This window comes from Fukomys damarensis, unplaced genomic scaffold (genome assembly GCF_012274545.1).
Source record: "Fukomys damarensis isolate Sample0158 unplaced genomic scaffold, DMR_v1.0_HiC HiC_scaffold_35, whole genome shotgun sequence".
Lineage (NCBI taxonomy): Eukaryota > Metazoa > Chordata > Mammalia > Rodentia > Bathyergidae > Fukomys > Fukomys damarensis.
The window spans coordinates 53,924,007-53,949,898 of NW_022900947.1; the positions used below are offsets into that span (position 1 = coordinate 53,924,007).

Below are 25,892 nucleotides of genomic sequence, written 5' to 3' on the forward strand. Positions count from 1 at the left end.
TCTGACTTCATTTGGGGCAATGGTTGTACAATTTGTCGATGAGCTTAAATTAACTGCATTTTCAGCTTTAAGGCTATAAATGGTGAGGTATGCCAATTTTAATTTAATGAAGCTGTAGTTTTAACAAAATTAAAATAAAGATAAATTAAATAATTATTTGACCACATATGAGGGGTTAACGTTCTGCAGCTAGCTCCATGACCTAGATTATGCCGATTTTAGTATATGTGCTGCCAAAGTGAGCACAAGCTCCATGATCTAATAATTGTGAAGAAGATATAGTTCAACAAATTCAATTAATATTCAAAAAGTATTTTACTAAGAAATAAAAAGAAGAGATTGCAATTTGGCTCAGCTAGTACACATCCAGTCTCATCACTGCTTAGAATAATGTTTATGGATAATGTTCTTCTCTTTTTAGAGGTTATATACATACAAAGTTTAGTAAAGAAAAATCATTGTCACTTGTTGACATTACCATGATATGCTTCGCTGACAATTATTTGTAATTTAATTGTACATGTGTTTTTAAAATTTCCTCCTATGTCAAAAATGATAGTTACTCTCTATCTGAACCAGCTATTTAAACATAACTCTTTTTGAGCAGAAGAACTGCTCTTAGTTTCTTTCCTTTCTATGGGTTGTGTATTACCTATCCATTTGTATAGTATATTGTGTATTCATAGAGGATGACTGTAGATATTTAAAGACAAGATGTGGAAACCTTTGCAATTTAGGTTGCATTTTAGAGTTTAGAACTTAAAACTTGCCATACACAATATTTGGCCCTTTGTTCCATCTTCATTTTTTTCCTATGTGTTTGAGAGGAGAGTAAATGCAAAAGGAATATGAATTCCTGGTTTTATGTCCAAAGTGTCTTATGACTTGAAGTAGTAGAAGCATCTGACTAAAACACAAGGTGAGAGATTAGACATCTGATTGGAGGAGGAAGGCAATGTAATATTATAATCTAGTGGTGCAGAACTAACACTCAGAGCCTCAGCTAATACTTCTACCTAAAGGAACATATTTCCTCCATTTTTTGTCTTACTCTCTAGATATATAGGATATCACAATAAAACAAAAATATCGACTAGAGAATACTCAAGGCCAGATGTAGAAAAGTTCCTTCATCCTTTGAAGCAAATACATCATCATTACAAGTTTTCCACAGGAAAGCTGGTTAGGACAAACAGAAATTTGGGGAATAGGTAGAAATTGCACAGGTGATATTTGGTATTTAAGTGATGTTCACTGTTAACTTTATTACAGGATAAAATATGTGCCTTAACAATGTGCTTTGAAATTCACTAAATTTACCATGCCTTGTATCTGCCCTACATTATGGATTATGTACCTACAGACCATCCTACCCTTTCTATTGCATCTTTGCTTATGAAAACATGATTCTCCCAAACTTCTAGCAGTGTTTTGCTCAATGCCATTTGACAGGCCATTTTCAGAAAATTTCTATTTTCTTCCTCTACAGTTTTTCCACTTTCATGCAGCTCACTAGGTCCCCTTGGCTTCCTTTCTTCATTTCCCCAGTCTCTTATTATTTCCATGAAGGTAGTAGTCATATATGTCTTAGTAAGAGTTGAGCTCAGTTTATATTGAAGTCTTTCTCTCTACTTTAGTCATCTGAATCAGATCTGTTTTGTTGTCATTAACTAATATCTGCCTCTTATGCTCATTGACATACACAAAAGGTCCAGTGGGTCACATTTTATTGAAATAGAAAATGTTTCTGAAAATGTATCAAAGTTTTCAGCTTCCTGCTTTTCTCAAACCAACAGATTTCAGGGGCTCTCATTATTTTAAGATTTATGATAAAATATATGTCAGCACTAAAGTAGAATTATTATAGTAAGTCTGAAATTAGAATTGCACATTCCTTACCAAGGATTACAATATATTGGTAAACCAAGAAGGCAATGGTGTTGTAAACATGGAGGTTCAGTTTGTGATGTTTTCGTCCATGGTGGTTGAGTAAAACGAGGTGGTCTCATTTACAATGCATTTCATCAGAAGGAGCTCTACTCCCTCTTTTTCTTCTTTTTCATCTTCAAAAATTTCCGAGAAATAAAGAAGCAACATTTTACAACAAGTAGAGTAATGGTCACCACACCAGCCAGTAGGAACCCAATCACATCCAGTGAGTGGTACTGGTACCAGGTGAGGTTATGGGCAAGTGGCCTCAGGTGCTTGGCCCCTTTGTGGCGCATGACAAACTCGATCCAGAAGGCTGCTCTGTCCAGGGGCTTCATGGGCTGATCGTGGTGAATGGTTGACAACCACATAGCATTCTCCTTATAGCTGAAGGAAATGAATACATTTAGAATATTTAGAAATGTTAATATGCAAATTTTTAGAGGTCATAAAACTGAATGCATCAAATGCAAAAAACAAATAAACAAACAAATGGAATGTTAATAGACCTATGGTCCAAAGTCAAAATCAGTACCAAACTTCAGAGACAAAGGCAAATACTTGCTATAGTTCATAATACATGTGTGAGTAACCTTATTAAGGCTTACAATATTGAACAGAAACCAGTATTGTAAGTTTATGAATGAATTAATAATCAGAAATATAAAAAAGATTAGTTGTTTTGAATACTCTACTAACTGTTATTTGTTGTCTTTTCATAAATTTCTCTGTTGTGAATTAATAGATAAATGGAATGGATAGAACCCTTATAACATCCAAATTCCTGTTTACTGCTTACCTCGTATTTTTTGAAATTCCTTTGAACCTTCCTCACTGACTTTTCTCATTCCATTTACAGGCTATATCAAAAGCTTGCACTTTGCTTAACCTTTAATAAATTTTTCAAGTAGCAACACTCAAAAAATGTATTGCTACATTCTCACTTTGTTACTCATGATGTCTTCAGCATTAAGCACATTTGTATTTCAATATTTTTATTTCAGACTCATCACTGCTTCTGTGGCTTTCATTTAAAAACTTAATCTGAGCCAGGGATTTAGCTCAGTGGTTCTGGCGCCTGCCTGGCAAGCACGAGGACCGGAGTTCGATCACCGGTACAAAAACAAACACAAAAACAAAAAAAATAAAATCTTAATCAATAAGTACTATGAAGTTTTTTTTAAAAAGAAGTTTGTACTCACGAAGGGCTGTTAAGGACCTTCTTCAGTGCGTTTAGCAGTTCTGTACTTGATATTGTCATGAATTCCACTTTAACAGCTACTCCTTTAGCCTTCATGTGAGCAACGTTATCATGCTGTTCCGCAAACAAAGGAATGCCCACCATAGGGATCCCATGGTAGATCGCCTCATAAACACCGTTGGCTCCACCATGAGTGACAAAAGCTCTCGTTTTGGGATGACCTAAAATTAGGTGAGTGTCAGCAGAATAATTATAAATTTTAGAAACACGATAAGAAATGAACAATATGAGTCACTGAAAGTGATGTTGTTTTATCGATGAAGATTGTGTATCAATGAAATTGCAGTGATATTGCTTTCATATCTCAGAGAAAGATGCACCTAATCCAGGGGAAAAGAAAGTATGTGCTACTTGCCAGATATGGCATCTGATTGCAGCAATAAATACCTGATTGCCAAGAAAAGTTTATATAATGTGATAAAATTGCCATAGAAGGATGATGTTTGTATTAGAACTCGTTTTCTTAAAGAGTAGGTTCATTCCCTACATTTGATATAAAAGTTGTGCAAGTCAGCAAGATATGATATTGGTGTAAAACAAAGTGTGATATTAAGTCATGATAAAAATGTGGATTTTTCACAATAAAAGTACAGCATCAGTGAAAACAAATCAAGTAATAATTTGAGTAATATTTGTAATGCCCTATTTCTGTGGAAGGACAGGTGCATGACAACCCTAGAAATTAGTTTAACATCTTCTCTGGGAAGCAAATAGATTTGAACTGAAGACTTAGTATTTGTTTCCTTGGATAACAAAAATCAAGTACTGCAATTCATTTTGCTTCCCCTAAGACTGCAAATATACAATGAAGTTTGGTTTTAGTTTTGATTTTCTAACAACAGATGTCCCCTGGTGTGTTCCATCTTGAGCTACCACCATCCCTATGGTTTTAGGTTTTCAGTATTCATTCTTCAGCATCTTACCAAGTAGGTCATTCTGAGGAAGCCACTTGTACAACCGAGTGTTGGATCCTAAGGTATCTGGTTTCTTGCCTTCAAATCTCCAAAGAACCTGTTAGGTAAAGACTGCTTTATTATATATGTTGAATTTTAAAATTTGGAGATCACCAAGTTAAGTATCTTTCATTGAATATGTTTTTTAAATGAGGACAAGGAGACTAAATATTAAGAACTGCAAAAGGACTGAGACAAAGAGAATACAAATATTTTCTATACTTATTTCATGTTTAATTATTTTGAATGTAATCATATTTTACACACAGTGCCTTACAAAACTAAGATGCTATGTGTTATTAAAATATATCAGAAATTGCTATGCAATCATAAATTTTCATAAAGAATAAAAATGTCTAATGGTTTGCATCTTCATTTATATACATGTTTATGATACTCTAATGTTAATACAAAGCAATTTTTAAAATTATCATTATAATTTGTTCATAATGTCTTGTTTCAGAAGCTATTTTATTAGAGTTTTATTCATAGAATATAATTTTTGATGTGTAAACTACCTAATCCACAAAATCAGCTTTTGTCAGAAATAATTTAATTGGTTTTGTAAAGTAAATTTAATTTATCTTGTATTAGAAACTATGAATCTCTAATTATAGGAAAAGTTTCAACTGGCATTCTCAAGAAGAATCCATAGTATTATCACTACTGTTAGGATTGGACATAACACTTGGGGAATAGATTTTATTGGCAGTTCATAAGTAATGTAGCTTTTAAATAGAAATTCATCTTTTTAAATAATTATATTTGCTTCCAGTAATTCTTTATTCTTTCACAATTCAGTACAAAGTATTGACAGCAGAGATTATCATGGTCTTCCATTGCCCTACAACTTCATTACCCTGTTCTCAAATGAGAACTGGGTTTAAAATTCCATGCTCTTCTAAACAGGAGCATCACTTACAAATATTTGAGCTATATTTACTGTGGGAGTGTTGAAAGTAACTGAAGATTCTCAGCTAAAAATTAGGAAATGAAATTTCAAAATTGCTTTATGACAGTAACTAAAATATATTGTAGTTCACAACTATTCAAAGACTGAAGATGAAATTGGTACAGTAGAATATTAATCCCTATTTTTATAATAGAAAAGGCAACTGAACATCTTCCCAAAACAGGCATTTTTCTCTTTGACTCTTATTTCCCTTTTACTTTCTTGATTGGGAGGACATGAAACTTATTGGATAAAAGAAGAGTTCTTGGGAAGCATATTTTGCAATACGCAGGTTCCACCGCAAGGTGTGAAGCCAACTCTACTTTATTTTCTTACATCTTCCTGCTTCAGACATGAGTAGGGCCCACTCATACTAGTTTTTCTCATTTTTAAAATTAACATGCCTGGGTGAGTACATGGGTCCTGAATTGACTCCTTTGCTTTTCTCTGTTCTGAATATCCCCCTCAAATGTACACTAAAAAACTCCAAAAAGAGGCTAAGAGGTCATGGAAATCCTAACATGCATGCTTTATTCCAAACCCTTTTCAATACCTGCCTAATGTTATTATAATAGTACATTAATAAGTAAAATTTAACTCTTTATGAAAACATTGCTAATGTATACAGTGACTTCACCAATCCCACAAGTAAGTAGAGCAAGTTTCTTAAATCAAGCATTTTCAGAGTTTAGTGACTCCTTTAGTGGATGTTTGCCAATGAGACACTTTGCCAACCTTTTGTGGAATCTGTGCAAGGGCTGAAGCAATCGCATTGGCCCTTTCTTCTGTCATGCTGCTGATCATGGACCCCAGAGAAAACACCACGACACCATGTTCCCCAGAGCTCTGCACAAAGTCTTCCACTTCCTGTGAAGACAGAATTGGCTCCTTAAAAAACAAAACAAACAAAACGACAACAACAACAACAAAGCACCACAGCTAACTCTATTCAAAACTTTGTAATTTGAAAAAATGATAAATCAACAATTAATAGAAATTAGTGGAGCGGCTCTGGTAAAATACAGGGAAGACAAAGTTCACCATCTTCAGCATTTCAGTTGAAGTTATCCAAGGAGTAATGCTGGCGATATTTTTGTGCAGTCAGTATGTCACTTCTATCTTATACAATTAAAGCTTTATATTTAATGTATTTTACATGACAAACTTCAGAAAATTGTAGTTCTCATTTATGTTTCCATTTTATCCTAGAAAAAGAGAGTGACTATATGAATTATATTTTCCTTTGTTTTCATCTCACAATATTACTATGGCTGATTTATTGTTATTGAATTTTTTTTTCCTGGAACAACTACTGGGTCTTATATATACACATATATATTATTTAATCTGAAGTTTCTATTATGGCTGACAGTGTTATCAATAATTCTTAGGTAAAGCAATTATAAAGGTATGTTAGATGTATATTTTCTAATTTAATCATTTTCTAATTTCAGATGTTTAGGTTACTTCCAGGTATTATTTTTATAAATGATTACTAGATTGATTAAATTTGTGCATCTTGATTATTTTTCTTTGCATACATTCAAATGAGTATGCTACATAGCTAAAGGATATAAATGCTGTTAAGACTTGATTTCTATATTTCTGTTTTGTGCAATGTAATAACAACTCTTATTAGCAATTTTGGCCATTACAACATTTTTATTCTTTTTATCTTCTTACTCTGCTTCTTTTATTTTCTGCCCATACTAAAACTTGCCTTTTAAAAAAAACAATCTTTAAAGTGTGTGGGTATATAGATTAGTATATACATAAACAATGCTTCAAATATTTGACTTGTGGAATTCTTGCACAGTCTAGAAAAATTACATTCAGAGAGGATGTTGGGTTTTTACCACATAATCAGGTTTTAGTTTCATATTGCTGCTAATGAGAGAGTAAAAGGATTTCTTAAAATATCATGTATATATTCTGGAAAAATTAAGCTTCTACATATATCTGAGAAGTATAATGTGAACTTAAAAACATCAGATTTTTGTGTCCCTTCATAAGGTATGTTGCTCTCTACACTCCAGAATTCTTTCGTATTTCACATCTAATTGAATTTCAGAGAAGTCATTGGAAGTATGAGTCACTTAGTTCATATTCCATGGACTTTTCTCTGCTTTCCTACCAGATAACATTGATGCCAAGATTATATCACAAGAGGGAACTTTCTTGAGATACCCTACAGGCTTGACAGATATTTTGGCCTTTGTTATCCAGTTCTAAATTCCCCATTTAGCAAAATTAACATCCTGATAAAATAAGCTTGCAGTTCTTGGAAATTGTTTTTTGCTATTTTAGCACCTTCTCTGTTTTGTATCTTTCCCAATCCTCATCAGTGGGCCTATTCCTGCACCTGTTCATTTTGTAATATTATCAACTAAAATAGGATAGTTTATAATCCCAACTAAAAGTTTTCTAGGATTATAATGCTTAACTTTTAAAATATATTTCTGATCATTTTTATTATTTAATTACACTGTGATTTTCCAAATAATACACATGGTGTCTGGGCAATGCAATATAATGTCTATGTTGTTTCTATGCTTATCTAACATTTACTAATGATAGACATTAGTTACTTCATAGATTTTAAATGAATGAAAAAATGATAACATAAAATAATGAAGACCATGATTTAATGGATTCTACCTCCTAGGCATCTCAGGTTCTTCTTGTAATGGTAACAAAATGCAAATACTTGTAATGAAATAGAAGTACAATAATTTGTGTTTGTTTGCTTGTTTGGTTGGTATCAGGGATCAAACTCAGCTCCTTGCACTTTCAAGGCAGGCAGAGGCACCACTGAGCTGAGTCCTTGGTCCCACAATAATTTTTTTAACAGGGTCTTCTTATGCAATCAAGGTTGACCTTCAGTTTGCCATGTTTCCCAGGCTTACTTGAAGTATTGGTTCCTTGCCTTAGCCTCTGGAGCTCTAGGATTACAGGTGAATGCTACCATGCACACCTGAAATAAGAGTTTTTACTTGCCAAAGCACTTCTGCCTTTTCCCCACACCTTTTTGCATGGTGAGTTAAGACTCTCAATGACTAGTGCAGAGCATCCTCACAGAAAATAAAAGAAAAACTAAAGACAGTAATGTATTTACCTTAGGCAGGGGTTTGGCAGGTTTGCAGTGGAGTCCTCCCACAAAATCAAAATTTGGTAAGCTGGGCCGAGGAAATTCCAAATCCCAGTAGCTTCGAATGAGCCACATTTCTGCCTTTCCCATTATTTCATGTAATGTTGTGGGTCTTCCTATGTAGAGAAGGAGAAAAAATTAGAAAAGTTCGGAGAATTACAGAATTGTTGAGTGCATCTACAGTGTATTTTTTTAAATGTGGGAATAATGTATAAATTTCATTGACAAAAATATATTTATAGATGAATGATAATTTTTTTATATTTTATGTATGGTTCAATTATGTCTCAGAAGACAGAATGAAAAGAAACTTTGTCTATAATATTACCTCAGTTTATCCCCAATCATAGTCATTAAAATACATATTATAAAATTAAGCATGAATTACTTTTTCTCCAAAGCTGCCAAAATAATAGGCACAAATATAAACAAATATTCTAGCTTCTTAGTCAAATAATCATACCATAGACTTGTAAGTACCACACACTAAATGACTGCACCACTGGAGCAGTGAATTGCACTGTAATCATAGAAGAAATTTTTTAGGAAGTCCATAGTTTCTAGCACTTACCAAATTAATAACTGATCCAAGTCAACTGGATTTCCGTAAGCGTATGGCTGTACCTCTTTTACCTGCCATTATTTTGAGTTCATATTAAGAGTGTAATAGTAAGAATTCATTATTTACAAGCACTTGCAAACATCTCATAAAACTTGCAAAAATTACAGGAACAGATATTAGTGCTTATACTTGACTGTGGGTCATTATTTTTGCAAATAAAAAACATGATTAAAAATCAGTACCTCTATGTTCATATTTCTACATATTTTAAATGTTTAAAATAGATGATTGGTAAAGACCAATCACAGGATACTGAATTATTAGAATATTCAAATTACAATTTTTGAGTCTGGGATAAAAAACTGTATTTCACAAAAGTGAAAGTATTATTTAGGCAGTAGAGAAGAAAACAGCACTTTACATAAAGAAGTTGATCTAATGATGAGAAAACTATTTCCTCAATGCTATCAGTTTTTTTTTTTGCTAGAAACATAACTCTTCTGTATTGTATACCTAGAATGTACCAATAAACTCAATAAAACAAATAAAATAAAATAGAAACATAACTCTTCAATCTACTTGTCTTCACTCACAAAGACATTAGGTAGGTGCCTAATGACTTTTATTGTAAAATGAAAAGAGGGTCAAATTTATATGAAATTGCAAAGTTAGAGCCTGAATGTTTCACTGTGCAATTGTCTGACCTCCTTAGAGTGATCTATACAGTTACAGGAAAAGGCTGCAATGTGATCATATAATGTAAATATTTCTACTATATTTGTCAGATTGAAAAATAATTTTACTTTTTATTTTATCATGTACATATAATAAAGTTCTCTTATTTTATATTCATCCAAGCTCACTTGCAAAGACACAAGATAATAAAGACCTCACTCCACTACATAAAATCATGACTAACCTAAAATTTCACTGTAAAGTTCATTCCAGTTTTTCTCATTAAATGTTCCAAACCAAAGGTCAAAATACAGCAGGCATATCATGTTTTTTACCCTTTCTATGAAATTCATTTGACCACTTAGTCTTGATAGAGTAAGAGGTACGTAAGAAGGAGGAACTATAAGCCCTCCTCCATGTTTTTCCATTTGGAAGCCGGGAGAGAAGCGGAGACTGTACACAAAAGGTATTTTTAGAAGCTCAGCCACCAGCTCACCACAGGGAGCAATGGGATCCGCAAGAAGGACATCAAATCTTGATTCTTGGAGTTTTGTCATAAGCTTCTTGTTTGAAGCTACATCTTTACAAATATTCTCCCAAATAGCAGAATAGTCCCTAATAGTGTCTTCCAACACTGGAAAATATGCCAAACATGTATCTATTGATCCAACACTCATCCACTTATTGACACTTTCAATGTAAATGTCTTCCAGTTGATCATCATTGGTGGATGTAATAAATGTTTCAAATTTAATTCCAGATGATGAATTCACATCAACAAAAATGAAACTTGAAGGTCTCAGGACTGTCACCTCATGTGCCCTCTGGATAAGTTCCTCTACTATGTTCTTCATATTCATCCAGTGGCTGTATTCCATCGGCCACACCAGCACCTTTCCACAGCTTCCAAAACTGAAATAACAATCCAACTGCAGCAGCAGCAGAGCTGAGATCCATTTCATAGACATCTTGGTAAGCTGAAGTACTTCCTTTCAAATTGTGCTACCTTCTTTCATTGCTCATGCTTATATTCAGTGGGAAGTTAACCAAAAGTTAAAAGATAACTTGGACTGACCAAAGTACATATGTCAAATGGATAAAGCATGAGGACTGATAGCAGATAGAAAAGGCAAATGTAAATAATGATATGATTTTATAAGAGCATTTAATTTCTCTGTTAAGGTTAAGTGATTTCAGCTGGCTTGGACTCCATGACCAGTATGTTTCAGGCAGCTGCATTATGTAAGCAACATAAAAAAAATGCAAGAACAGTGGCAAATGTCAGGTGACTGTCTCGTGACACATATCTAAGGATATAGTAGCTACACAGCTTAAAGGGAATCTTGAAACTCATGACGTAAAATTTAGTAATTTAAAGTGTTATTCATTGTTTTGTAATATTTTTTCAGATATATAGCATTCTAACTCATAAATTTAAAGCAATTTATTACTATAACACGGTATTTTGGCCTTTTTCTTTAAATCAGCAGGATCAAAGCAAGGAAAATCAACAGTGATTTCCCTAAAATGTTTGAGGTAGAGTGCTAAGGTAAAGTGAGGATGTGTCAGGATGTTGAAGAGCAGAAATATTCACAATGGCCATATAAAAATGAGAATAAGCACATGGCATCTATTTTCCTCATTTTTAGATCAGTTGAGATCAAATAGGGAGTTGGCTTTCGAAGAGGAATATACGTAGAATCCCTAGCAGTTCCCTTTTAGGTCACAAAGATGTGAAATGTTTGCTGATGGAAAATGTGTAACCTTGTGACTTTGAAGCTCCTTTGGTGATCTGCCATGGTTACCACAATGTTGCACTGCAGTAGAAAAATGAACCTTAACCATGCCCCAACTTTTACTACCTACACTCTTCCTTTACAGGTAACTCTGCCCACCTGGGTGATTTTGTGAAGTATCTGGCCAGCTTTCTCACTATCTCAGCTCACCTATCCCTGAAAGACAAGCATCAACTGTCGCTGCTGACTCTCCTCCTATAGTTCTGGGAAAATATCAGAAAACTCCAGCCCACATGGCTCAGCACATGGAACCCCCCAGGAAAAAGTTAAGTTCTTTGTCCATATTTTTGCTGCCTTTAATGATCCTGGTGCTTTTCATGCATTCACACTTGACCATGTAATACAGGTGGATAGTCTACCCTCAGTTGCTTGGCTCACAGAGGCTTCTGGAAGTAGATAGGCAGCATAATTCACTGTTCCAACTCTCTCCTTTATGAATAGGACACAGCTCTATCACCTGTGATGGCTACAGATAGCAATGGTTCATTTCCTTTTCCTGCAAAGAGTTGTCCATTTCCTCTATAATTTAATCACCTTTTCCCGCAGATCTGCAAGTTCCACAGATTTCCACCCAATGACCCTACATGTGCACCTATGTCTAGGCCATACTACACTTCTCTGTCTATTGAAGGCTGACATTCTGTTTCTTGAATGTGTACTATTATAATTCTGCATAATAAATATCTATGCATATTTTACTGACAATTCATCTTTCTGTGATTGAAATCAGTGAACCCACAGCCTGTCTCATGGATGAGATGAGTCAGGTTCCTCATCTCCACTTCTCAGACTTCCTTGGACTCTGTGTGGTGAGAGTTATTTAAATTCTAACGTATAAAATCACCCAAATCAAAAGCAAAGTACATTTTATTTTTAATAATATATTCTTAACTGAAAATTGGGATTTATTTTATACCCCATATTTTGCAGCTCTTGATATTAACCTGAGGACGTTAAAGACTATGTGATATAACTCCTAACCTGCTAGATGTCAGATCCACTGAGTTTATTTGCCTTGAAATCAAAGAACAAATGCCAAGGAATAATGGAAGTTCAGTGTAGGAAAGATTATAGACCTTTGTCAGGGGTAATTTATAAAGCAAAATCACAATTTGGGTCCAACATGCTGCAAACTATAATCAACCTATGGGACTAAAAGTACATATAGCTGCTTATCTATTATTGATCCAGTAGGAAAGCATGTCATATAGCAAGGGTACATGGAAAGAACAAAGACGTTTTGGGGAGTGATGGGTCCAAATGTTCACCCACCTGTGGAACTAATGCTTGTCTGGACTCCTGGTCCAATGGTGCTAATCAGAGTAGAATTCCAAGTTACTGCTTATCCTTGAAGGAGGCATTTGGCCTGGCCACTGCATTAAGGCCTGGTCTTCTTCAGATGTGCCTCTAGCTACAGTTATGCTGTTATTATCTTTCATTTCCCTGAGTTTTTCATAATTTTGGTACCTATAACATGGCCCCCTGATTGTGATATTCCTAACTGCAGTTAGAATGGGCAAGTTTCATTCTGGCTGCTTTTAACAGAGAAGGGTTGAGCATATTACAGTCAAGGGCTTTCTCCAGAAAGCTAATCTGATGGGCCTTGCATAAGAGTAATTTTGGGTTTAGCACTTCCTTTGTAATTTCAATCTAGTGGATCCTGGTGAAAGGAGTCTGGCACATTTATTGTTGGTTCTACCTGCATGATCATTTGGACTGTGGCAGCCTCTAGAGAAAAATGAAGAAATTTTGTCCAAAAGATTAAACAACATACAATTAATTCCTGAGCACTAGAATAGGAAGGTGAATTGGGGAAATCAGCCTCATGCAGAGCCTGCTTTTAAGCAATAATAACTTTGATTGACACCAGTGTGATAAGACATTTTTCAGGTTTGTATCTGTGACCCTCTGTACACTTGAAAAGTGCCAATGTATCATTTCATATTCTATAATTTTAGCAATAATTGGTATCATAATTATATAGAAATCTGTACTTTTTTACTCTTACCCAATCTTTACACTCCTTTAATAGGTTTTATAAGATATATACATATTGACAAAAATTAAGTACACCTTTACCTCTCTGTAAGTTTTGGACATCTTGTTGACAAGCACAATTAGTCTTGTTATCTAGTGTAGAAGTGCACTGCATGCACTGAATAATAAAAATCCTTATTCAATCAAAGCCAATCAAAGCATATCAAGTTTAAATGCCAAGACAAAATTTAAAGAGATGTCAGATTTTGATAATTTAATACATTTATGTTCCAAACTTATGTTGTATATGAGAGTGCCTATTAGTCACTTTCTTTGTATTAAATTTATGTAATCTTAAATCAATAAACTTGTTTAAACTTAGACCCAGAGTATACCTGTTTATATATACATATACATATATAATTTCAAAAATATAAATTTATCACAAACTAAGGTAACAGTTGTTTATTTAACTACTATAGCATAACTTAATTTTTTTATATGCACAGGTGTAAGTTCAAAATAGATTATATCATAAACTAACGTGATAATTGTTTATTTAACGAATGACAAAATGATTATTAAAAACATTTCACAGGTTAACATTTAAATACTCTTTAATAATAAAAACTCACTTTTCAATAACCAGAACCTAACAATAAGAACACATGATACTATTTAAGTGAAATATAGAATCTTTGTTTTTAAATCTAGTTTTGTAAGTTTAACCAAGAGCATCTCAATATTTTTAGACAACCACACTGTTATAGACTTAGAAGTTTTAACCTTTTAATTATAGCCAAAATTTACTCTAGAGGGCTCACCATAGCAGTTAACATTTTTTAATGCTATATATATTATCTTTGAACAAGAAAACCTCTCAAGTTATGATACCGAGACAATGATAGGCACTGCATTCAGGACCTTGCACTTGCCAGGCAGGCAGCAGAACCACTGAGGTAAATCCTGGAAGAAAACCAATTGTTGATATTATCTTGGTTATTTGAGTACCTGGATGAAGATCTGTTATCAACTTTAAAGACATCTTGACTCTTATTAAATAATTTACATTAGACCATTAAGATATATGAACCACAAGTATTAGAGAAAATGTCTTGAGTGTGGATTTATCTGTAAGATTGCATAGTACAAGTTTTGGAGGATAATGTACATTTAACACAGAGAAACATACATATTAACCTGAATCTCATGCAACTTTTTGCAATCAAATGTTAAGGTGTTTATTCTTATATAAGCCTCAAGCCAGATACAACTTATCTGGTAATGTTTTATATGAGTTTGTTGTCTATCATGGAAACCCATTCAAATGCATATCTATGGAAATATAAAAAATAACCTAAAAATGTTCAGCTCAAAAAATATCTCTCTTAAATAAAGTAGGTGTAGATACTTTAACCAGTTATTAATACACATTAAACAGACAAATGGACAAACATGTAAACACAAAACAATTACTTTAAATTGGAGTATACTCTCAGATGTACTGACATGATTGAATTAGAGCAAGCCTTTTACAATTTTTAGGGTTGTAACTGTAAATACACTGACCAGATCTTTTCCTTTAGAGCATCAGATAACACATACCTCTTGTAATAAGAGTCAGAAGGAAAAAATCCTTTTTATATGTGTGAAAACAAAGGCTGTTTTTAAGAAGGATCTAAGACTAATGATTTATCTGGTTGGAATAGCCAGTTATATAGGCTTCTCCTTGTTGTTGTGATAGACACACTCAATAGCCAAAATTATTGTTTTGTTACAAACATGGATCTGTTCCCCTTAAGGGAACAGATTGTAAAAGGTAATTTCAACCATTTCCAGGGGGCTGCTTGGGCCAGCTTTTGGGAAGATACGCTTTGGAGCTAAGTATGTATTCCAAATGGTAAGGATAGAAAGCCTGCCAAAACTACAGATTACTCTGCTGTGTGACAGTGTCTTTTAATTTTGAAAAGAAACAAAGAGAAAGTGTCCCTGTTTATTCCTCTTTCTCTGTGCCCAATCTGAGGTGTTTATAAGTCTTGTTTTTTTTTCTTAAGTTTATTGGTACATTTTAGGTATAAAATACAGTTATATTTATCAGTGGTATCTTATACATTTACATGATGTACCTTGATTCTATTTTTTCCCCATTCCCCTGGCCTCCTGTTCCCCCCTCCACCCTTCCCTATTTACAAAGACTTTGTCTCCATTTTTTCTTTGCTTTTCTCATATTTTTTCTTTTCCCTTCTTACCTTTCCTCTACCTCTCCCACTTCCCCTACTCCTTTAGAACTTTTCTTCCTATTACCCAGTATCAATTATACATTTTGATCCTTATTTACACTTTTAGATTTTCATACTAGAGAAACTACTTTGTCATTACACATGTGTGTCCTATTAATTTCACTTCAGTGTATGGCCTCAATGTGTATCCATTTAGCTATAAATGTCTCTAGTTTCTAGTTCTTTATGGCTGAGTAGTACTCCATTAAAAAAATGAAACACATCTTCTTCATTCAGTCTCCAAACCTGCCCATTACCAATGGCAGTGGACATTGGGGCAATCAAGTGGATAAAATGAGGTTATTCTCTCCTAGCACACGATGCTTCCTTCCTCATGATCCTCTGACCCTTGGACAATGCTTATCTGTAGGTTTTCCTTTTTCAGGACCTCAGTTATCATATCTCCAAGAATGGTGGCTGTACTGACACGATGTTTCAGAGAGAAAGCATTGCAAGAAAGTGGCAGTCCTCTGGCTACTGAGGATATAGCTACACCTTAACACATGTTTCTGTTTAGCTCTGCTTTTAAAGTTGCTAGGATTTTTTTTTATCAGTGAACTCATCTGTGCAAAAAGTAATTCAGTCCTTTTCATGAAAGGAGAGGAATCTTCACCATTCTGCAATCAAGCATCCACAGAGAAGAGAAATTTCTTTTTTAAAACATGGCTGTGGTAAATCACATTATTTCTCAGGAGCAGAACAGTGGAATAATGACAATAAAGTGTTCCTAGGCTCAGAGCAAGAACTAAATCCTAACTATGTGAAGGCCAGAAAAACAACCAAGACCAGAAGCTTTCCTAGGATGGGTCTCCAGTCCTTAGCAAAACATTCCTCCAAAGAGCCAAGTTATGATTTTTTTAAATGTTAGTAACTTTATTTTATTTTCCTCCTGTTAAGTTTATTGGTACATTTAAACCAAGCAATGCAGTTACGTTTATCATTGGGATTTTGAACCTTTACATGATAGGTTTTGATTCTTATTTTTCCCCATACCCCTGTCTTCCCATCACCCCTTTACCCTTCCCTTATGATTGATGCCTATCACATCACGAAGCAAATAATCAAACCAATAATCAAAGAATCTGAACCATTGTTTCCTAAAGTTTCTTTGAAAGAGAGAGAGAGAGAGACAGAGAGAGAGAGAGAGAGAAATCAAAGAGGAAATTAGAAGTGCTCCAACTCTATTGCTCAGGGTTCATATAAATATATATGCTTTTCTGAATAGCTCCCATCAGTGTCACCTAGATGCGGATTTCCTCACTGTGTCTCAGGCTGGGTTACTCTGAGGTTCCTTCTGCTACTTTCTGCCTGTCTGCCAGAGACAGTTTCTCGTCTTCCATGAACATCTGTCATGCTCCCCTGACTTAGAGCCAGCCAGTTTTGCACTGAAACATCTTCAAAGTGTGAGATAAAACTTTTCCCTTTAAGTATTGTGTATTTTGTCTCAGCAATGAGAAAAGTAACCAAGATAGTAATCTTTATACATATTCTAGTTTATAATCATTTGTTGCCTAAACTGTTATAACCTGTCAAGAACTCACTCTTTTCTCAATCTTATACTCATCAAATATCTGTTAATTGAATAAACAATTTTGGTAATAAAGTAAAACTGAACCTATGTTTAAGTCATTTTCCTCCTCAACACCCCAGTTGTTTCAAACTCCTTTTCACTTCTGGAGGGTAATCTAGTTGTTTACTCAACTTCTTCCTTCAAAACTAAATCCAGCATTGGGAAATGGTACTCACTACAAAATTTATTTCTGTCTTTGTGAATTTTTCTTTTGAATTATTTTCACCCATCTTATTTATTTTTAAGTGACACTCATTGGATACACTTCTGCCTATACTCAAAGCCTGGGCACCTGAGGATGTCTGAGGACAATTAAGAACATGACTCCACTCTCAGGGAAATGCACATAATGGACCACAGTTATCTAAGAACTATGTGACATTCTTAACCATGCATGTGCAACACAGACAAGGTCATGCAACAGGAGTTTAGACTCACTGTGTCTCAATAGGCAGATAAGACTATACTATTGCGAATTAGAGAACACTATAAGCTTCTGGTAGCTGTTTTGTTGCAGGAATAAAGACATGCATCTGTAGAGCTCTGAAGCTGCAGCTCAAGCTCTGCTGTTCTATGATGCTGTCTTGATGCTGATGACTGCCTCTCTGAGTGTTGTTCTTATTGGGGAATTAATTAACTCACTTTCAAGAGACTGTATCGACTAGTCATACCCCTCTCCAGGAGCCTGCTGGGGAGCTTTGGCCTTTAATATCACAATTGCTGTAGTCTGGCAGGATGCTTTTACACCACTGAATAATTAATCAGGTTGATACATCTTCTATGACCCTCACAAGAATTTCTTTAAGGACTGTGAACTCTCTCTCTCTCTCTCTCTCTCTCTCTCTCTCTCTCTCTCTCTCTCATCTAGTTTATTGGTACTTTTAAAGTATACATTACAGTTACATTCATCATTGGGATTTTATACCTTTACATGACAGGTCTTGGTTCTTATTTCTTCCCCATTCCCCTGCTTCCCTTCCCTGACTCCTCCCTTGACTATTTACAAAAACTTTATTTCCATTTTTTAATTTTCTCATATTTTTTCTTTTCCTTTATCTCCTTTCCCCTGCACTTCCCACTTCCCCCACAATTTTAGCCCTTTTCTTCCTAGGATTAGAGGGTCCATTTGACACAGGAATCTTTCTGGGTATCTTTCCAAAAGAATTAAAAGAATCATATCACAGTGATATATGCTCACCCATGTTTATAGCTGCACAGTTTGTAATAGCTAAAATTTGGAAACAGCCCATTTGCCCATCAGTTGGAAACTGGATAAAGATGTGGTTTTTCTATAAAATGGAATACTACTCATCCATAAAGAATGAGAAATTAGACTCATTCATAGGAAAATGGATGCATATTGAGGATATAATCTTAAGTGAAATAAATAAGTCACCTGTGTAAATACTGGATAGTTTCTATGGTGTGAAAAACTATGGTGTGTAATTGTAAATAAGATCCTAATGTGAACTTCTTTATTAGAATATTTTGACATTCTAATATTACTTGTTTACACTTTCCAAGAATTCTGCAAAGTATTATTTTGTGTAGAAAATTTACATGCTTTCTTTGCATATTTAGAATATAATTTTGATTCATGCAAATCACTTTTAAATGTCTTTGGCTGACAGTTTCTTATGTGTTGAATAGTGAAATACTTAACTTAATTGGTACTGTTCTTAAAATATTTCAGATATTTTACCTTATTATTTAATGGTGATAAGGGCAGATGTGTGATGGTATCAAAATATGTGACTTTCAAATTGGCATGTCCTTTGCCTCACTTTCTACATCTTTCCCACTTGAAATCAGAATTCTAGAAGAAACAAGAAAAATCATTCCCAGTGAAAATGCAAAGGAAACAGAAGAAAACAGAGGAATGCTGTTACCTTAGGAAAGTGTTTTTCAGGAATACACTGGAGTCTCCAACAATATCAAAATTTTGTTAAAAATGAGTCACGGAAATAGCAACTCCCAATAAATTTCAGTGAGGTACACCATTGATTTCCCCATGTCTCAGATAATGCAATAAATCTTCCTTTTAAGTGAAAACAAAATAAAGAAATACACGATAAAGGAACAGTTTTGGATGAATATACCAGATAACTTTTGGGAAGAATTTATGTAACCACAGAACTCTAAAAAGCCATTGATTTGATATATCAGTGTATAACATATGTATAAAAATATGTACCCATGATGTGATTTACATGTATGATATATAAATTTTATGTAGGCAAATTGAAATAGCTTGAGAGACTGACTATATTGCTAATTCCATATTGACATGCTCACAAATTAAAATCAGCATAAAATTAAAATTATGTGTGCTCACTTGTATCTATTTTCCCCTAGTAACCCAAAGGTAACAAATACAAATGTTAACATATGAGATCAGGCACATTCAGGGTTAAAACAAAAGAAAGAAAGAAGCTGTTTTAAGTACATGCACCTGTTTCCCAAGATGAATGGAAACTTCATGCAGATGAATATAACTTCATGTACTGCAAATATGTACTAAGAAAACAAAAACCCATGAAAAATGAGTTGAGTTTCAAAATAAGTTGATCCTACCAAAACCACAGTTATGGCTTTTCATATCTATGCAGTCTATTTTCTATAATTTAGCAAGTGGGTATTCATTATAACATTTATGAGGAAAATGCAAGGAAATTAATTGGGAAACACTGTTAAATGTTGTAATTTATACATGAGGGAAAATACATTATCAGAAAATATTGCTTATTACTGTATGTATAATTGTGCTACAATATGTTGACAATCTTTAATGTACAAAGCTATAATTATCAAGACATTATGCTTGATTTTTTTCATTAGCGAGGTATACCGAGTATAGTTAAATAGATATACAATTTCTAAAAAATATTTTTAGGCTTTTCAGTTTTGCAAGTTTGTGGTTTCCTCTATTGCTTTGTGAAAACAATGACCACAGGGTTCTTATCTATCCTGTAGTATAAGCTTTTCAAAAATATTTGTAAGATTAGTGACTTATTTTATATTTTCATTTTAGTAATTCACTTGGAAAATATAAGTTCATCTGTTTTTATATTCATGAATTTTCCTCTTCTCATGAAAGAGGAAAGTTACACCTTTATTTTAACCACTGAAATCATAACTTCCCTAGAATTTCACTGTGAAAAAATATTTGAACCTTCCTTAAATACCTGGTGCAAAATGCAAAATATCTTATTTTTCCTTCTCTGTAAATAGAATTTGTCCACTTAATTTTGACATAACCATAGGAATACAGGAAGAAGGGAAGAGAAGTCCCCAACAATGCTATTCCAAAGCATAATCAGGAGAGAAGAAAACCAAAAATGCATGTATGAAAGCTGTACTTCAAGTATTTTAGTTAGCAGTTCAACATAGTTACAAATTTCACATACAAGGAGGACAACCTCTTAGTCAACTTATGTTACTATAAGAAAATAAACATTAATTTTTAAAGATGAAATTTATTTGTCAGAGTTGTGGATATCAAGGAGTTCAGGAGGATGGCAACAGCAGGGTTATTTTCTACTGAAGATTTGTTATCTGCTTCCAAGATTGCCTCTTAAATATGACATCCTACAGATATTTGGTGTGTGAGTATGGCATCCTTCACATATATGGTGTGCAGATATATTTTCCTATTGAAATTATTTTCACTGTTTTTATAATATCTTTGATGTGAAAAAATTTAATATTAATGAAGTCTAATTTTGTCAAATTTGGTTGTTTTGTTTCTAGTGTCACATCCTTTACTAAATTCAAAATCATAGATAATAAACCATATTTTTATTGAAAGCTTAACATTCATTGTTCTTTTATTTTAAAAATTATGTAGTTTGATATAAGGAATCTAATTTCATTCCTTTAGATGTCAATATTTACTTTTATAAGCAGCATTTGTGTATATGTTATTGATTTTTCCTTTAAAGTTTGTCATCCTTTTGAAAATAAAATGAAGCACTACATTTGGTATTTACACATGTGTGACTTATTTATTTCACTTAGGAGTATATCCTCAAAATGTATCCATTTTCCTATGAATGAATCTAATTTCTCATTATTTATGGCTGAGTAGTATTCCATTTTATAGAAAAATATATATATCTCTCTGTGTGTGTGTGTGTGTGTGTGTGTGTGTGTGTGTGTGTGTATTTTGGATTTTAAACTCTTTTCCATAGATATATATGCCCACTTCATGGTTTCTAGAATAATGTTGTCTTTTGTTGGATTTGAATCAAGTAGTATAAATCATCCAGCTTTGAGTTTCTTTTTAAGACAATCTTGGATGTTTACATTTTTCTTGTAAATATCTGAAATTTTAGGATGATTTCTTCAATTTAGGCAAGAAATTCAAGATGTTGATATAGTGTTTAATGTGTTCATAAATTTGAAAATAAGACCATTGGTGACTATAATATTGGTTCTCAGTACAGGAATATGATGGATATTTTCATAATTGCTTTGTATATTATTTTCTTTAATATAGAAAATGATTTTGCATTAATCTGTGACATTTTCTACATTTCAGTTTATATTATTCTTTGAACTTCATATAAATACATTAATTTTTATATGGTTATGTGCTTTGAAAATTACTGTATCATTGTAATAGATTTCCATTGATTTAAAAAATTTTTGTTTATAAAATATATCACTGGTCAATAGTTTGCTTCTTCTTGTCCTGTGTTATTCCAAATATTTTGTTTCTTGCCTAATTTCCTTGACAAGAAACTCTTCTACCATTTCAAATAAAATAATAATAATGCATCTACTTGTCCCATTGTCCCTGCTTGTCACTTTGAAAAAATATTTTTCAATAAACTATGATGTTTATATACCTATTAATGATTTTGAATTTGTTTGAAGAATATATGGTTATTTTTAGCAAAAAGCCTGTTGACTTTTGTCAAATTGTTTCTAAACATATTTAGGTAATAATGCAGGTATTTTACTTATTTTGCTATATTGATGTGGTGTATTTTTCACTGAGTATTCAGATATCAAAGCAACCTGGTAGTTGAAGGACAAGGTCAACCTGAAAATGATACTTAAGTACTTTTGTATAATCTTAGATATACTTCCCCAAGTATTTTTCAAGAGTCTTTAAATCTATACTGAAAACAATTGTTAATATTTAGTCTGTATTTGAATCTTGTGTTCCCTCTTTGTGGTTTTAATATTGGTGTCATATTGACTACGTTGGTAAATATTTCCTCCTGTTCTACTGTGTGCATATTTCTTGATGAATTGGTATTGATTTTTCTTTATATGTCTACTTAAAATTCATCAAAAAATGGGGGCTGATAAAAGAAAGAGCTCACACTTACATTATGACCATATAGAATAATAAAAATTATTATGCCCAAAAAGACTTGTAGGCCATGATAAACAACAACAACAACAAAAACAAACAAACAAGCAAAATATCAGTGAAACTGATGTCTTCCCCAGAGAGCTTGATGTTACTGGAAGCAAAAGAGACTGGACTATATTCTAATCCCATGTGCATTATTGTGAAACAAGTTAAATTAGAAAAGACAAAAGACTTACTTTGTCTTAAAGAAATAAAAAATATGATGGTGAGGCTGGATATATATTGAATTCAAACACTTTAAATTGTCTCCTAAATCTACATGGAATAAAGAGCATATGAAACTTTTTATAAAATTAGCCTCAGCCTAAATCACAGATGAAATCGCAACAAATTCTAAAGCATTTATACTGGGTAAATATAAGTACCATAAAAATAACGCACTGAAAAAATGAATTCAAATCAGACTCTCAAATACTTATTGGAGTTCAGTTCAGTGCTATTAACTGAGGTGAAAACAAATGGCTGAACCCTTTCCAAATACTTCTGTTCGACCCCCCCCCCCAATGTACAAAAGCAACAGAAAACAACAGAGTGGAAGTATGTTACCAACAAGTGGAGAGATGCGCATGTCCCCTCCTGGGAGGAGGCTGCATTCTGAGGGACTCTTTGGGACTAGCCAGGCAAGATAGCTGCCTTCAGAGGCCCACCCCATCTCAACTGCAGAGTTGTACTGAATGGAAAAACCAGAAGGATACTTTGCAGGAGTGTTTACCACAAAAGAAAGAAACTGATGGAAGACATAAAATGGAAGGAGAGTCAAGCTGATTTGAAATCCACATTCCCGTTTTCAAGAAGGAGAAGTACATTGTATATAAGGAAAGGCCCCGGAAACGTGCCCATGAAAGATTCAGAGAAGCCTGTCTGGCAAGCGACCACCCTCAAATAACTAAGAAGAGGAAGGCTTTCCAGCCTCAGAAAACTGAGATAAGAGTGAAAAGGCCACTTCTACTCATTAAAAGAGAAGAAATGGTGCTTTGAGGGTAGACAAGGAGGTGTTATGTATGTCTTTGTGGACAAAGAAAATATTGAGAACATGCTGCAGAGTTGTCGGAAGGATGTGGATATCGTTTGTGTTGATGTGAGCAAGGCAAGAAAGGCAACGAATGAGCATAAAGCAGACAAGCTGCGTGCCATTGCCCCCTGGAATAGAAATGAGCCAGAAGAACTGCACAACAAAGTTGGGGGGGAAAGAATGAAAACTGTCCTAGGAAAGCCACATCCCCGATGCTATGAACGAACACCGACATGTGAGTCCCCTAGCCCCAGGCAGACTCACAGCAGCAGCCATTCTTGCTGACTGTGGACCAAGAAGGTGAAATCACAGAGCTACCACAATCTGCTCATAAACACAAAGCGAAGAGGAGGAGGAGGAGGAGGTGGCGGCGGCGGAGGCGGAGGAGACGAAAACTGTCCAGTCCCCGGGAATCAGGGGCCTTGGCCAGGCCTGAGAGTCCTCATAACCCGTTCCCTGAAGGATCGCAGGTGGCCAGCAAAGTCAGGGCTAAAGAAAGCAGCAAGGTACTCAAAAGGGTAACGATTAAGGACAGTTCTAAGTGGAAGCCTTTGTCTGTCCAAAGCTCCTCGGTGTGTGGTGATGACTTTTCAGAGCGCAGTGAGAACTCTGAGGACGCACTCTGTGACTCGGAAGCAGGCAGTCGTGTCTTGATTGAAGAAAATGCGAAGGAGACAGCCCAGGAGGAGCAAACCCGGGCCTCTTCAGGAACAAAGTGCACAGAAGAGGCGCAAAGGTCAGAACCTACCCATGAAGAAGAAAGCTAGCCCAACTGTGAGACTGGCGTCCGTCCGAAGACTGGAGAGAGTGAGACCATTCAGATGTGAATCTGCCTTCCCCGGAGAGGCAGCTCCAGGAGTTCATTCCTGACATCAAGGAAAAGGCCATGACAATCAAGCGAATGTCTTGCGATGACCTGGAGCAGTTTAAAGAATTCGAAGAGCAAGGTGTTGCTATTAGATTTGGGAAGGTTTCTCCCAAGGAAACTAAGAAGATAGAGGAAAATGTGCAAGAATTCGTGACCCTGGAACTGAGAACGCGTACAGGCTGCTGTACACAGAGAGATATCCCGAGGAGAAGACTGACATCACGGGTGGGAATTAGGAGCACCCGTTCAGGCTGCACAGTGGGAAAGGCATCGCAGGGTCCTGGAAACTCTTGTACTGTAAGTGCCAAAAAGATATTCGACATCAGCAATTACAAAGGGAGGTACAGCAAAGGGGATACTGAGAAGCTGAAGGCATGCCAGTCCCTCCAGGGGAATGACTGGATAAAGTCAGGGTGACGGCAGACTGGAGCAGCCTCCCCGTCGCCCTCATGTTCTCCCAGATCCGTAACAGAAGAAATCAATGTTTGGAGTAAGGCAGAAACCCAGAAACTCTCCAAGGCTGTCGAAGAAATGATTCTAAGGAAAATGTCCTCGCAGGAGTTAAACGAAACGGATTCTGAACTCCAAGAAAACCCTGACAATAGCCTGTCGATCTTTCAGCAAATTCTCTACAAGGGCATATGGTGGGTCGAGGTGGTAGAGAAGGTGGAGACCAGAAGTTGGACGCACTGCAAAAGTAAGTGGACAGAAAGTCTAACCAAGAGGTTGACTGACGGTGGCTTTGTGTACTGTAGAATCAATGCTCCGCAGGCCAAAATCAACCTCCTTGACAGGCTGTATGAAATAAATGTGGAAGATACTAATGAAATAGATTGGGAAGCTCTTGCTAGCACCATGGGTGATGTACCTCCATTTTATGTGCAAACTAAATTTTATAAGCTGAAAGCTGCCTGTGTTCCCTTTTGGCAGAAAAAGACTTTTACAGATATCATTGATTACCTTTATGAGACTAGTCTGCCATTGCTTAAAGAAAAGTTTAAAAAAGAAGATGAAGAAAAAGGGCACAAAATCCAAACTTCTGCAGCACCCAAGCAAGTTTTTCTGTTAAGAAACACCTTTCAGTGAGGGAGAAGACATGTAAGAACAGAGTTAAGCAGAAGTTACTACTTCTAGTCCTTTTGTTTGGGCTGTATTTATAATTTCTCAGTAGTTTTCATTAATAATTTCTCAGTAGTCTTACATTAATACTTTTTCATGCCTGAACATTTAAAAATGCATGTTAAATATCTTATTTTGCTGCAATCAATAATTCTTGTTGGCAAGTCTTTGTATTTCATATGGTATATTATTTTTACAGGTACTTTCATCAATTAATCATCAAATGTTGTTGATTACAAGTGTTCCAAAAGAATAAAAAGTCTATGACTTTAGTATTCACATTTGCCTATGGAGGCCTCTAGTAGTGTTGTAATTGTTTTCAGTATTTAAGCAGAAAAATATTGCCCTATATAAATAAATTTTGATCCATATGGCAGGACTTACATCTTATTTGAGTTAAAAGAA

The 25,892-nt window shown here is 34.6% G+C and overlaps 1 protein-coding gene and 1 pseudogene across 2 annotated transcripts; one reads left to right on the plus strand and one right to left on the minus strand.

The window, feature by feature from the left end:
* Positions 1–1,637: 1,637 nt before the first annotated feature.
* Positions 1,638–10,495, minus strand: LOC104847989 (UDP-glucuronosyltransferase 2B17). 2 transcript variants are annotated; one of them, XM_010603656.2, is made up of 6 exons: positions 9,977–10,495; positions 8,211–8,359; positions 5,831–5,962; positions 4,114–4,201; positions 3,132–3,351; positions 1,638–2,316 (listed from the first exon to the last, which is right to left on the minus strand). In XM_010603656.2, the coding sequence occupies exons 1-6, from the start codon at positions 10,446–10,448 to the stop codon at positions 2,037–2,039; spliced, it is 1,341 nt and encodes a 446-aa protein (XP_010601958.1). In that variant the 5' UTR covers positions 10,449–10,495; the 3' UTR covers positions 1,638–2,036. The 2 variants fall into 2 exon arrangements, with proteins under 2 accessions (XP_010601958.1, XP_010601957.1); XM_010603655.2 differs by having other exon boundaries at positions 9,725–10,495.
* A 13,786-nt stretch (positions 10,496–24,281) lies between these two features.
* LOC104847993 lies at positions 24,282–25,454 on the plus strand (annotated as a pseudogene).
* The last annotated feature ends 438 nt before the right edge of the window (positions 25,455–25,892 follow it).